Source organism: Hyposmocoma kahamanoa, unplaced genomic scaffold, assembly GCF_003589595.1.
Source record: "Hyposmocoma kahamanoa isolate Upper Pololo Valley unplaced genomic scaffold, ASM358959v1 79, whole genome shotgun sequence".
Classification (NCBI taxonomy): domain Eukaryota; kingdom Metazoa; phylum Arthropoda; class Insecta; order Lepidoptera; family Cosmopterigidae; genus Hyposmocoma; species Hyposmocoma kahamanoa.
The window spans coordinates 3385415-3399243 of NW_020653993.1; the positions used below are offsets into that span (position 1 = coordinate 3385415).

The window sequence follows — 13829 nt, forward strand, 5'->3', positions numbered from 1 at the left end:
AACAAATATACGCGATTTAAATCCGGAAAAATAGTTTCATTTCCTATTAGGAAATGATAATTTTAATATATGCTCCGGAATCTTGTGGTAAAAACGTGTATACAGCTCCCCATTAAAGAATCCTTTACCTTAGTTAAACGAAATCGTGGTACCGTGAGTTTATACCATTTATACTTAGTTATTGTATTTTGTTCTGTAGTAGGTACACTACCTACGGAAACGCATAACCTCGTATTGGAAGTAGAGATAGGTATCTAACCATATAGTAGGTAGTTTCTTCAAACCTTCATCGGCTTTAGTCCTTTGACACGTTGTTGCAGTTCCTGGAATACAAGGTTTATAGAGTCACATAACAGATGAACGAACAGCTTTTTAGTCTCTTTAAAGTTTCCGATTCTTTCCTTACGATTGGACACGAACCAAAGTCTGTTGCCACACTGCGGCCACCGCTCTTACCAACCGAGCTACAGCGTCCGCAAGGCAAATCGATGGTTCACAGAGGTCGATAATGTGATAAGAAAATTTGTTCAATATTTGTAGATAAAGAACTAGACCTCTTTTAACCTCTTTTATGGCTTCGTCTAATTGAATATCAGCTTCTTTTTCTTCTGTAGCCGCTTTTTCTGGCTGAAATTAAATTTTAATCGTTAATGGTAACCGTAGCATAACCTCCACTTCTAATCAAAATATCTGTTAAGAGTTGATACTACCTAAGCTCGAATTAATTTTTTCCCGTATTGAATCGTGCCATTTCGGTCGAGAGGCAGAGACACAGACTTTATTTCAGAATGTATACTTTTACAAACGATTTTTGAAAATGTATATCGTATAATATACATGTTCTATTTAGTTCAGATGATATAAAAAAAATCATTGGTCACCTTTATGTAAAGTACCTATTGAATACAACGTTTTCTCGTAAAATTTCGAAATAAGTTTGTGTTTTTTTTCTATCGTGAAAATTTTTAAGAATCGTGTTTTCACACCGTATACTACAAAAAAAAAAAAATAATCAGTATCATAACCTCAATTTTACTGTTTATTTTGTCCAAAGTGATTGATTCAACACTTTCACTGTTAAAGTGGATCAACCAAAGCCAATTGAGGTTGTATCGACTCTTAATTAATAACAACGGGGTCAGTTTTTAACAAGCAGTCGAGTAAATTGGATAATATTATAATGAAGGTACCTTTTTAGAAGCCGATAAGTGACCAACAAAACATCATTGATACTTTGAGAGCCAATTTGGTTCAATCAAAAATAGAAAATCTTTCGTTATCGAGTTGGGGACCTTGTTGTTGACATATACATACAATCCCGTCTGGCTCCCAAAGAGGCAGAAAGAAAGTTACTTTACGTTTTACGTTAAATACATGACGACCTCGGTCCAGTGGCTTGCACAACGGTTTTCATCTTGTCAATGTAGAAAAACCAACATTTTTTATTTGCCTTAAAACTGTTATATCTATAAACAGTCTTAGAGGCGTATTCCAGAACTCTACTCAATACTCAAGTCAAGACTTGAGTATTGCAGTGAGCACTGAAAATTATACTCAAGTCCTTGCCGTTAGGGTCCTATTTCCAGTGCTTGAAATCATACTCAAGTCTGCTCAAATTCTGACTTGAGCATTGAGTAGAGTTTTGGAATACGACCCTTAATATGGTATTGATTTAGATAATAGTTCCCTATAAATGGTTTCAGAAAAAAGGAAATTGTTCTTATAGACTTATTTCACTCAAGTAAAAATTTTAACACCTTAATACCAAACAACTTAATTAAGTGTAATCTCTCTTAAGATCTACTCTTATAGTCCTTATTTTAAGTTCATCTGTAGAAAAACTGTTTATTTTTAGTAAAATTGTTCTATACACATCCAGTAAAGTCTATTAATACTCTAAAAAACTAGAGTTCTTAAGTTTATTCTAGATATATTTGATTTATAGACATTCTGTAGTGTTTGTACTTATTGACAAACACGTTATAGCGCGTCTTCAGTAGATTTTATTTAAAAAAATACTACAATTAGGGTTTTTACTCTATTGGACGTTGTAAGAGTTCATGCAAAATGGATAAAGTAAAGAATATTAAAAGATCTGGTGGAGGTGGCGAACCTTGGATATTAAGTCACATCATTTGTTACAATCAGCGTTACCAATGCCAATTGTTGAAAATCCCCAAAAATCACGGTTAAAATCCCCAAATTTGGGAAGAGAAAAGATCATATTCCCCACAAATTCTCCACTTCTCGAATTTTCATTATTTATTAGAAATACATCGCTTAAAAATATAATAAAGAATTGAGAAACTCAAAATGTAAATAATCTATTACGTTTGCTGTGAATGTAAAAAGTAAAACTAATTATAAACTTAGATGACCTTAAATCGTTTATTTATTTCAATAATAATAATAATAACGTACACACTCAACATAGCCCCGCACTAGGGAAACTCTATGTTGCGGGTGCCATGGACATCTTTACTTACTTATGTTGTCTAATATTTATTTATTTTGGTTACTGATATACCTACACATTTTATGTCTTCCGTATCACTTATTAAAAAAAAAAAAAAAAAAAAAAATTCATAGATTTTTAACAGACTCCACACTATTACATAGTCAATCGGTAACTGGTAATTTCTTTAGATTATAATATATATTCTGCTTAGTGATGCGCGATAGTGAATGATTTCGTTATTCGTCTCGTTAGTAATCGCTAATCCTGTCATTCGAATGTCAAATTAGTAACCTACTAATTTTCATATTCGAATGATTTGAATGATCATTTATTACTAATTAGTAGTCCTAATCCATAGATTCCATAGAGCATTTCTGCTCGTGATCACCTAGCCCTCTCTGACATAATGGTAAATTATATGATATGATGAATGAGGTGTTCCGATAATGATCATTCAACTCGTGCACCCGACCGTGCATTGACATTTGTTATTGAGTCATACGACTCGAGTCGATAGATATATGTATCTAGACTTTCTAGACTAGAGAGATATATGTATCTATGTATGTATTTACGTATAAAGTTCAAGTTGGTGTGTATGTCTGTCATATGTATAATATCATCATTTATATTTTTTATTCACATTTAAATTTTCATTTTATTGTACAATAATTAGTCCCGCAGACTTCTTTTACACCACGACTAGGGTTGGCTGGAAAAGATCTCATCTATGTATATGTTCTTTGTAATTTGTGTTTCAGATGTCTTTTCTTTGTGCAACAAAGAATTATATAAAAAAGGAGTAGGTTCTCAATTCCACTTTATTTTACTTTTGATTGTATGTCACGCAATTACTCCAACATTCATGAACCGATTTCGATGATTCAAATTTGAAGAAAATATTCCACCTCTAAATTAGGGGATGAATCTAGTTTATTGGGTTAGGTCATTGACTTACAAATAAATGGACGACGGGTCTAATACAAAAACCACGAAAAAAATGTCCCAAGTCAACCTATTCGAAATTTAAATTGTAATGTCATCGCAGTATCGCGCTGTCAGTAGAACAAATGAAGACTAAAGCGGAGTGTCGCGCTCTGTATACGATTTTAGCGCCTTACAAGTGCGGACACTTTTTAGCGCGGACCCGACTTCCATATAATTGTAAGTCAATGGGTTAGGTACACCCACCTTTCGTTAATCAGTTTTAATAAAACTTGGCACATAGATGTAATTCCACAAACTTTTGAGGTTCGTTTTTTTTACAAAAAAAGTTATAAATCGCTGCCGAGGTTGTCATAGTATGCTTCTTTAATGTATCATACTTACGTTTAACTTTCCCTGTCTTCCTTTTCCTCGCACTTGAAATTTATTCGTATTTCTTATTCCATTGTACTGAAAATCATAAGTAATTAAATGCTGTTGCCTAAATGTCGATAAATTTAAAAATTTTAATTATGCCCCATTGCGATACATTCTAATAATAGTCTTCATGCCATGTATACTATAGGTACTAATCATTTGACATCAATACCGCTAATTCAATGTCAAAAAGTAACTTCAGCGTGTATGGAAGTTGTAGAGTTTTAAATATATTTGACAAAGCTAAAATGCTATTCGTGTGTCAGGATTACGATCATTTCAAACATAATCTGCGATAGCGAATGCGCTCTGAACATTTGAACATTAATTATATTGTGAACTGTAAGTTAATTTATGTGTCGAGCTTGTTAGCTCATCGCTAGGTGGTTAAACCACTAAGTTTTTACCTAGCGATAATGAAGAGTCGTTTTTTGTAAAATTTGTTACAGCCGCGCCACTATTAATTTTCATACAATATTTAGAAGCGCATAAAAGTTGCAGCACCACTGTTGTGACACGTGCGCGCCACTTTTGCAGTCACATTGCAATTTATCATCATCATTTCAGCCAAAAGACCCCACTGCTGAACATAGGCCTCCCCCAAAGAATGCGACAACGTCCTGCCCGCTTGTCGACAGATCATCAGTCCATTTTGTGGGTGGTCTGCTCACGCTACGTCTTTCGGTACGTACGCGATCGCCATTCGAGAACTCTTCGGCCCCATCGACCATCTGTTCTGCGAGCAATGTACCTATCCTGCCCACTGCCATTTAAGTTTTGCAATTCTTTGGGCTGTGTCGGTAACTCTGGTTACCTTGCAGATATCCTCATTACTGATTCGATCTCGCAACGAAACTCCGAGCGTAGCCCTTTGAGTGACGTCTCAGCCCCGTAAGTCATCACTGGCAACTCACACTGGTCGAAGAGTTTTGTCTTGAGACTAAATGGTATTTTGGATGAGAAGATATGGCGTAATTTTCCGAACGCTGGCCAGCTGAGGCGAATTCGACAATGCAATTAGTGAACTAAAAATTACTGAAGCGCCACGGTCTCGCCACTGCAGTGCTTTTACAAGAGTCTAATTTGATGGCGCCCGAACTTTGTACCTACATGTGCGTACTATACGGGATGGTGTACTAAATACGTTATTACCATACAGGTTATAATCGTTATAAATAACTTTTTGTATATAGGCCGATTGAAAATTGCGTAAAATACTCGACTGTTCCATTTATTATTTAGAGCGGTGGTAAATCAGTGGGAAACAGTTGCGTCTTATTAATTGGGAGGGGGCGGTTTGAATTCCTGTGACGTATATACCAATGACTTTAACTTCAATCTTAGTAAACATGGCTCTTTGGAAGTGTTTAGTACCAATACCTTGCGTCTCGAAGCCTGAAATCTGGTAGATGGCACACAAACGTTTGAAAGCCAGTCAAGTCCCCAAACCACATGGGGCCAGCGTGACGAGCTGTGGCCTAAATCCTCTCTGTACAGTACATAACTGCCTACAAAACGGTTACCATACTGGACTGCCACACAGAGGTCCCGGGTTCGATTCTCGGGCCGGGAGAAATATTTGTATGGCCTTCATTTATTTCTCAGGTTAGTTTGGGTGTAATTCGTGGTTGTCAATGTGTGTGTCCATGGCATCCGCTATAAGTGCGGGGCTTTAAAAAAATACATAAAGAAAAATGTATTGTGAAATAAGCGCCTTGACGTCGAGTTGCGGACACCAGCCCGTTACACCAAGTACCAAATGTATTGTAACCCAAAACATCCATTATTAATTGACATTTGAAATACATTTGTGGTGTCCGGTTCGTAGTAATGATTTGATTATTATTTGATGACCTTATCGTGTCCTTAGGTTTTCGCCAAAGCCACATAATGGGGCTGAAACTATTTTTTGGAACAAAAATCGCGTAAGAAATAGTTGTCATTTGTAATGAAAATATTGTGTTGTATATTATAATTTAAATACATATAAGAAAGAAGTAGCAGTTTATATTTCAATTAAATAACAGCATGTATTACACCCATCTTTGTCCCCAGCTAAGGAATGTGTAATAAATTGATATCGATGATGTCGTTTCATTATATGAATATTTTTAGTCGAGTGGGGCATAAATATTTAATATGAAACAATTTTTTTTTTCACAACATCAGAGAGTCCCCATAATAAAAGTTGTTTGTAATGGGCGGGACCTTCCTGTTTCAATTAAAGCCATTAAACCCACGCGTTACGGCATTTATTACGCTACAGATCCATGGTAGGTTATGTGAAAATGGAGAAGTACCATGATCCCATTAATACAGGTTGAAATCACGAAAATTTTTATTTAAAAATTAAAATTAAAATTGCTGTAAATTTCATAATAATATATCGAACCTGGAAAGGTAAAATGTCTATCATGCATTACGAACAGGAGAGCGATTTAAAGTGATTTTTTTAAGAACATTTCATTATAACTCTAGTTTTATTTGGTATCTACATGGAAAAGCTGCAACTATCTAGTTATCCATATGGCAAATAAAATTAGAGTTAAGATTTTTTTTCTTTCCAAATGCACGTTGGTCGTTTTACCTTCCAGCGTCGATTTAATGTAGTGCTTCAGGTATGTTTATGTAAGCCCTGATCGATCAAGAGCACCCTGAATGAAAGAGCAGCATATATGAAAGCATTGATGCGTGTTGATGAAGCGAAAGATGTGTATCGCGAACGTCTCAAGTGGAACGCTGTCATGTCTGCGTACCCGATAAGAAAAAGCGAAATTTAATTGTAAACAAACCTTACTTGAAAAATTGTATTGTATTTGAAGCCAGGTTCTTCTTCTGAGCTAGTAGACAGGCTGGATAGCACGTCTTGTGCTATATAGTCGAATTCCATCTAATAATTGATATAAATAGTGTGTTTTTAATTCCTGACGCAAAAAGAGGGGAGTTATAAGTTTGAAGCAAATTACAATGCGAAGAGTGTGTACCTACACTGCGGCCGTCGGGGGCGCACACATATAAGCATAATCAAAGTCAAACAATCATTTATTCCTATTTTATTCCATAAGCAAAATTTTTACACTTCAAAACGTCATTTTTTAAGCTACTTCTCGTTCACGCGGTGACCTCCCTGAGAAGAACGAGCAAGGTACTCTAGGGATTGTTCTTTTCCAATAAACTTAAATGCTATGGATTACACTTTGAATCATAATTGTTTGGAATCTAGACTCATGTTGTCTTTCTATACATCTTCATCTAACACATACTTTTCAATTTGGTAATATGACTTTACAATTAAAATACTTTTAATGTAAGTTTTAAACTTAGGAAATGATCATCTTAGGACCTATATGCTGCAGAATTTTATTGTTAAAACGTATACAGTTCCCCATAAAAGATTCGTTTACCTTAGCTAAACGAAATCGTAGTACTATGTGATTGGACTTAGTTCTAAAGTTAATATTAAGCCACGCTACTGCGTGTGAGTGGAGTTACCATACTTTTCTATGACTGAACCTATACTTGTTTCAATCCATTTTAAACAAAAATTAAACAAACAAGTCACTGACCTAACCATAGACGGTTTGGTGGTGGTCAATTGTAATGAATAGTGAAAATACACGTAACCTATAAAAGCATATATTTAAAATTTCCGAAATCTTAATTTTAAATCCTCCTTCAAATAGATACTGAAATTTTCGATTTACCAATCGGTTACGAAAACTTTCATTGAATGAACGGAATGTTTTTTTCGTACAGCACTATGCAACCATAGACAAGTCATAAAAGTATAGATGAAAAATAACCTCACTTTTGGACTACCATTTTACAAATACGATTTTATGATGCTGTTAAAATGAATATTCTTGGAAAAAGTGATGAAATATCAAGTCGAAATCTTCGAAATATACGTGAAAGTGTTACTTATTCGATTTATTGGGTGCTTTAGAATTTTAACCAAACATTGGAAAGGGTTGGAACAGATTATACCTACATCAAACTCATATAAGTCCCACCGCTGGATAGGATTTTTTTATAATAAATAGTAAAATATTTTAATAGTAATGATGAATAGACTTACGCCAGAAATCCTCTTCCGAGAGTCTTTGTTCTCTTTTGGCATTTCATTGACTTTGCTTTTAGTATGTATTTGTTTCTATGAATAAAATATTTCTTTCGATTAATTGGGTACCTATTATTTATTTATTTATTTAAACTTTATTGCAAACAATACAGTACAAATGGCGGACTTAAGGCCATTAGACATTCTCTACCAGTGAACCGGATAGCTGGGTTCAAAATAATTAACAAGGGTGCATAACATGATTATTAAAAACAGATAGGAACAAGTTTAGAAATAATTATGACATATAGTTTAAACACAATATAAATTGTAACATATTATTATAATAATATTTGACTAAATATACTTATATAAGCACCCTATATACACATAAATACGTTATTGAATATGGGGCGGCAGAGCGTATTACCTGAAGAGTAAATAAATGAGTTAGAAAGAAAACAAGTGCGGTGAGAAGGAATGAAAATAGGCAATTACTACTCAATGCAGTGGCTTTACCTATGGTGCACCGCGTACGGTGTGAATAATAATGATAGAAACGTACGTACGTTAGGTCCACATGAATTTATTTTAGAAGTAAAACGGTAGGGAAAAGGTGACGGAAAGAAGAAAGGAAGGAGAGGGCCAAAAGGACCTGTATTCGAATGAAATATATTGCTGCTTTACAAGCAGTTACGTTTACGTGATAGGAGGATACGGTCTCCGAGAATTTTGATGGGAGTAACGACGGAACAAAGCAAAGTAGGAATGGCGAAGAAAAAGAATTAGAGAACGATTCAAAATTTGAAAAGTAAGTGGCCAGGAACCAGAGGAAAGGGCGATAAAATGGTGATGACGAAAGAGGTCGCATCGTTACAGGGTGTTACTACGGGGCGCTGAGCGCCGGCTCTCGCCGCGCAAAAGAAGTAACCAGGCTATTGCTTCCCAACATAATTTAAAAGCCAGGTACTCACTAGCAAGCTGTAACCGTAACCGATGCATGTTATGTTATCAAAAATCATAGCCAACTACGGCCTAAGCGCTACTTTAGAAATATATTTCTCTGCTGTAGATATAGCGTTCCAAAGGCTGTAGTAAAATCTATTTAACAGCTCCAGGCATTAGAAACATACTAAATACCACCTAAAGCGTTTTAAACGAAGCTAATAACTCCATTCAAACACTTCTAACTCCAAAAACCATCTACAAGACTTCAAGATGTTATAAAAGCTTTAGAAATATACGATATACCACCTAAAACATTTTAAAGGAGGCTAATAACTCCATTTAAACACTTCTAACTTCAAAAGACCTCACGGTGTTGTAAAGGGTATTTATATGCTTATACAATAGCTCTATGACTAGTCTTTTTATCTGTCTTAGGATTACATTTACCGTTGTACGGCTATTGTACGATTTGCCCCTGTTTAATAACTTTTGTATATGCTACTGAAGAACTTATGTACTATATAGTAAATCCCTTAAACAGCTAATATACAACTTTTAGGTTATACAGAAATTATGTAAGCAGCTTTTGTGCTTGTTGGGTAGTGCGTACGTGGTTCGTGAGTTTGTTGCGAGCGGAATACTTGAAGTTCACAGTGAGCTGACGATAACGAGGGCCCCAAGTCTGCCAATTTTAACCCTTAACTGGAAACATGGGTCAATTTGAACCTGACAACACCAAAAAAAACGTTTTATTTCAAAACGGGCATAGTTTCACTTTTGCACGCCAAGCTAATCTCATGACGTCGCTAGGAGCGGTAGCTACTGGGCGTTCAGAGCTTGAAACCTACTGGAAGTGGAATGTGCTGTCGCCGGTCCAATTGGACCCGCGATTCCATATATGTTACTTTATTTATTAAGTACATAACAAGGGCTTGCAATCTTTCTGAAAATGATATCAATTATTTATTGATTGAAAATGATTCAGACCCAGAATCTTTGAGCGATTTTCAACCTTGTGATGAAGAAAACGTTCGTGACAGCTCAAATACGCAACGCGAATTTTCTTTTAACTCAAGTGACTCACCGTCACTCACTTATCAGCTCCAAAGTCAGAAGCCACAATATAATTTTTAGATTAGGTTGTTATTTTTACTATTTTTAATTTTATAATTTTAATTTATATAATAGAATAAAGAGTTTCTATTTTTATTAACGGGAAGATCCGTAAAACACCGTAGTGTGATTAGAGTTTCGAAACAATTGACGACACCCGTCAATTGTTTTGAACTCGGGCTGGCCAATCGGAGTGCAGTTGTCATCGAAATTGTTTGGCAGAATAGTTTTTAAACAAATTAAATGACATATAAATGAAAAGTAAATGATATGAAATCTATTTCTGTTATATACTCAATGGTATCGTTAGTAACTGAATGAAGGAATACTATCACTGCCATTCCACTGACATTCTATTACTATTGCAACTAGATTTTATCAGAATAACAAATATTATCATAATTATAATTAAATCGCAGTGGCGTTTCAATGGAATTACGATGACCAAGGAAATTAGGTTTCAAGAAAATGAGAAAAATTGGGGCCCTGGTACTCATTCTAGCGAAGACTGTTCCACGCGTACGCTCTAGAGCCCAGTTGCTGTATCTGTAACTTATAGTTTACAGGTCGGTAATCAGTACCCGACTTAATTGCACCATGTGAAACCGAATTTCCGATCATTGGGGAAAATGTCAGTTTATATTCTATTTTGATCGCGTGCATACTAAAGGGCGGCTAGCGCCGGCTCTGCCCTAATGCAGCTTGACTCAGGAATTCAATTATTCTTTTTCAATCAAATTGTACTCGGATACCTTTCTAGACATGTTGAAACAGGAAATGAAATAATTTTTAATCTAAATTGCGTATATTTGTATTTCCAAACAACGCAGGTTCAATGTAGGAATTCCACATACTTCGCAATACGGTGTGTTATGTAGGTAGGTACATTAGGATAATTAGGAGAGGTCCTTGCGATTTGGTCCAGAGAACTACTGCCATCTTACCTGTTTCTGACACCATGCAGTCTTCTTTCTATCTATGCTTGCCATCGTAGAGAAAGAATTGCCGTTTTGAAGGGTGCTGGTAAAAGTACAGGCACATGGGACTTGTCAACTTATGTCTCAGGGTGACGAGCGTAGTGGCAGTGCGCCTCAGTTCTTAAAGATTTAAAGTTTTGAGCGACACTGCAACTGTTATGAATAGGCGTATCACGACTTGTTCGTCCCGTCCTCGATATCATAAATGTTCGCCTGGATCTATTAATTAATAATGTACATAAAGTATGTTTCCTAAAATGGTCTGGAGCGTTTGCTAGGCCGTGTGACGCCAGTGATCGTGTAAAAAACTAAATATAAATGAACTAACTTGAACTTCTATTTTTGGATGTTGCAACATGAAACGCCGTCCTAAATCATCATAACGATATTTCATTGGAACAAAATGACGTTTATTCTGCACCATGTTGGCTAACTCTCCTGCTTCAATTTCATTTTTATAGTTTTTGTGCAAATCCTGTTCCTGTAAAAAACTGTTCCATTTAACCATTCAGACATGATAAAAACGCTGTAATTATATTAATACCATGAACCAATAACTCAAGAGGAGTGCTAATCGCGATACAAGACAATGTAGTCAAGTATTTAGTACCTATTGGCAGAGAACAAAAAAGTAACGAGAATGGACACTCTCCGCCCCTCCCTAGTTTTATCCGCACCACACACCGCACATTGACGGTCACATTGACCGAACGGCAACTAGGCTATCGGCGAGCCGTTTTCGCGCTAAGACGGCTTTGATATTAGAATATAGTTTTCATTTATTCCTTACGAAACTTGAATGCTAATATATAACATCATTGTACGTTACTAAACACGGCATAATGAGAAGAATTGTTTTCCTTTTCGATGAAGCGAGATAAGTAAAAAAAACAAGTCTGAGACTCATTGGGTTATTGTTGCCTTCATTTATTTAGTGCAGAGTAATATATAATACAGATTTATTATATCAATGTAATGAGATGTAATACAGTAGACAAGGGTTCTCGAATTTTCAATTTGTATTGTCGATAAATATGTAGTGAATATAATTATTAAGTAAGTAATGATAAAGTTGGTAACATTTTAGGTGCTTTTAAATTAAAAAAAAAACCTTCAGTTTTAATTATACTATTTAGTAAATTAATGAAAAATATAATATTATATTTATATATATACCTAATGAACGTGATTAATTATTAGGATTACTATTAATAGAATTATAGATAACAGATTCGCGTTAGAATTTTGGCTACCTTGCAGCTCTAACAATGTACGAGAAAGTGATGGGTAACCTTTTTTTTAACCTGCCACTTCACGCACACATTTGCGCGTGTGCAGATAGCGCCTCGCTGTACCTATGTAGTAGTAGTAGGTAAATAACTTTCGACCGTTGTGTGGAGTGTCTGGGGTGTGCTATTGGTACACCACGAGACTACAGTTTACAGTGACAAAGTTTAAAGTAAAATGTTTATATACAAAATGTTATTTCTTCTCGTGACCGCTAGTAGCGTTGTAAAATTTGCCAGAATTCTGAAGTAATTTACGCGGTCGCTAGCGACAACTGTCACGGTAAACTCGTGGTAGAGGGACTCATGTCGCGACGAGTACCGAATAGCTATTTTTCTAACTAATTTGTTTTACATTTTTAGTAGCAGTAGAGCTCCTTGCGAAAGAGTTCGTCCGGGGTAGTACTGTCGCCTTATCTATTTCAGCTGTCAAGCAGTAATGTCAGCATTACAGGCACTTGGGACTTGTCAACTTATGTCTCAAGGTGACGGCGCAGTGGTAGTTAAGTGCCCCTCAGATCTTAGCTCTTTTAATGTTTTAAGTGGCGCTGTAACTGTTATGCACAGGCGTGTAGCTTACCATCAGGCGTACGACTTGTTTGTCCCGTCACTTGATGTTATAAAAAAAAACATAGATGAGTTGCATTTATTAAAGCTACTCGAATTTGTAGTGATAACAAACGAATTAACTAAATGGCGCTGAACACAGTATTTTGTGGATACTGCCGACTAATATTTTATTTTGTTTAGGTTAGGATTAGCGCCATCTACCCATTAGCAAGCGGAAATAATTTATAAATTAGTTTGAAACACACAATGCCATCTATTGATATATTTGTCAAAGTTCAGAAAATAAATTAAGCTCATGGTCAATATTTGATGATATTACAAGGGAAAAATAAACAGACTACTTGTATTTCATATTAATTGATATTCACAACTATTTACATAATTATTATCAACTACTTCCAGGCTAGCGATAAGACAGGATTTAGACCTTTTTTAGAGTTCCGATCTGTAGTATAGAGATTAGAAGTCCTCTGGAGTTATTCGTCGATGATATATGAATATTATGATCATGAACGCCATACTGTGTAATCCTATTGTCTGTATTGTTTTGAAGATAGAGCAAAATGACATTTGCAGGATTGCCAGTTTTCGTAAAATTTTATAGTCACGTAGTAGTTGTCGACAGTTTTATCGATAGATTGTGAAAGTAGTTAAAATTTTGCCAAAAATGACCGAGTTGTGAATGTTACGACGTTCTAATGATTACTAATTGCGTTAAAAGTATTCTTTATTCTTATTTCAACAGTTGGTCTGTTAGTATCAAAATCTATTTTAGTTATACTGAAACATTTTAATAATGACAGGCGGATTTGTTTATTTGAATTAACATGAAAATCTTGAACAGATATCTTCTATTTGTATTATTAATACACATACTTCTAAATTTATGTAATATAAATGAATTTTCAAAAGTCAACAATTCAAATAAATCTCTGCCTAGCAGTTGTACACATAATGGGCCGCTGATGCGTTCAGTCGGTAGTCGATGTAATATTTATCGACTGCAATCAATAGTTGCTTACAAGCGGGCAACACTTTTGCACAATGAACTGTCA

General features: G+C 35.3%; 2 protein-coding genes across 2 annotated transcripts in view; both read right to left on the reverse strand.

Moving 5' to 3' along the window:
* Window positions 1–85: 85 nt before the first annotated feature.
* LOC113233674 lies at window positions 86–11383 on the reverse strand. Its single transcript, XM_026468849.1, has 6 exons — window positions 11247–11383; window positions 7899–7973; window positions 6618–6710; window positions 3788–3853; window positions 565–627; window positions 86–323 (listed from the first exon to the last, which is right to left on the reverse strand). The coding sequence occupies exons 1-6, from the start codon at window positions 11340–11342 to the stop codon at window positions 279–281; spliced, it is 438 nt and encodes a 145-aa protein (XP_026324634.1). The 5' UTR covers window positions 11343–11383; the 3' UTR covers window positions 86–278.
* Window positions 11384–13745: 2362 nt separating this feature from the next.
* The window catches only part of LOC113233520, a 30216-nt gene continuing 30132 nt past the window's right edge, over window positions 13746–13829 (reverse strand). Inside the window, exon 17 of the mRNA XM_026468643.1 lies at window positions 13746–13775. Within this exon, the coding sequence (XP_026324428.1) occupies window positions 13746–13775 (30 nt within the window). The remainder of the gene's footprint in view (window positions 13776–13829) is intronic.

Bases quoted from the DNA above. Each gene is read 5' to 3' on its own strand.
- LOC113233674 (XM_026468849.1), bottom strand. From the start codon at position 11,342: ATGGTGCAGAATAAACGTCATTTTGTTCCAATGAAATATCGTTATGAT. The intron at 7,974-11,246 runs GTTAGTTCATTT...TTTTATTCATAG, and splicing joins ATCCAAAAATAGAAGTTCAA to AAACAAATACATACTAAAAG. The intron at 628-3,787 runs GTAAGTATGATA...ATTTAATTTCAG, and splicing joins GAAGACAGGGAAAGTTAAAC to CCAGAAAAAGCGGCTACAGA.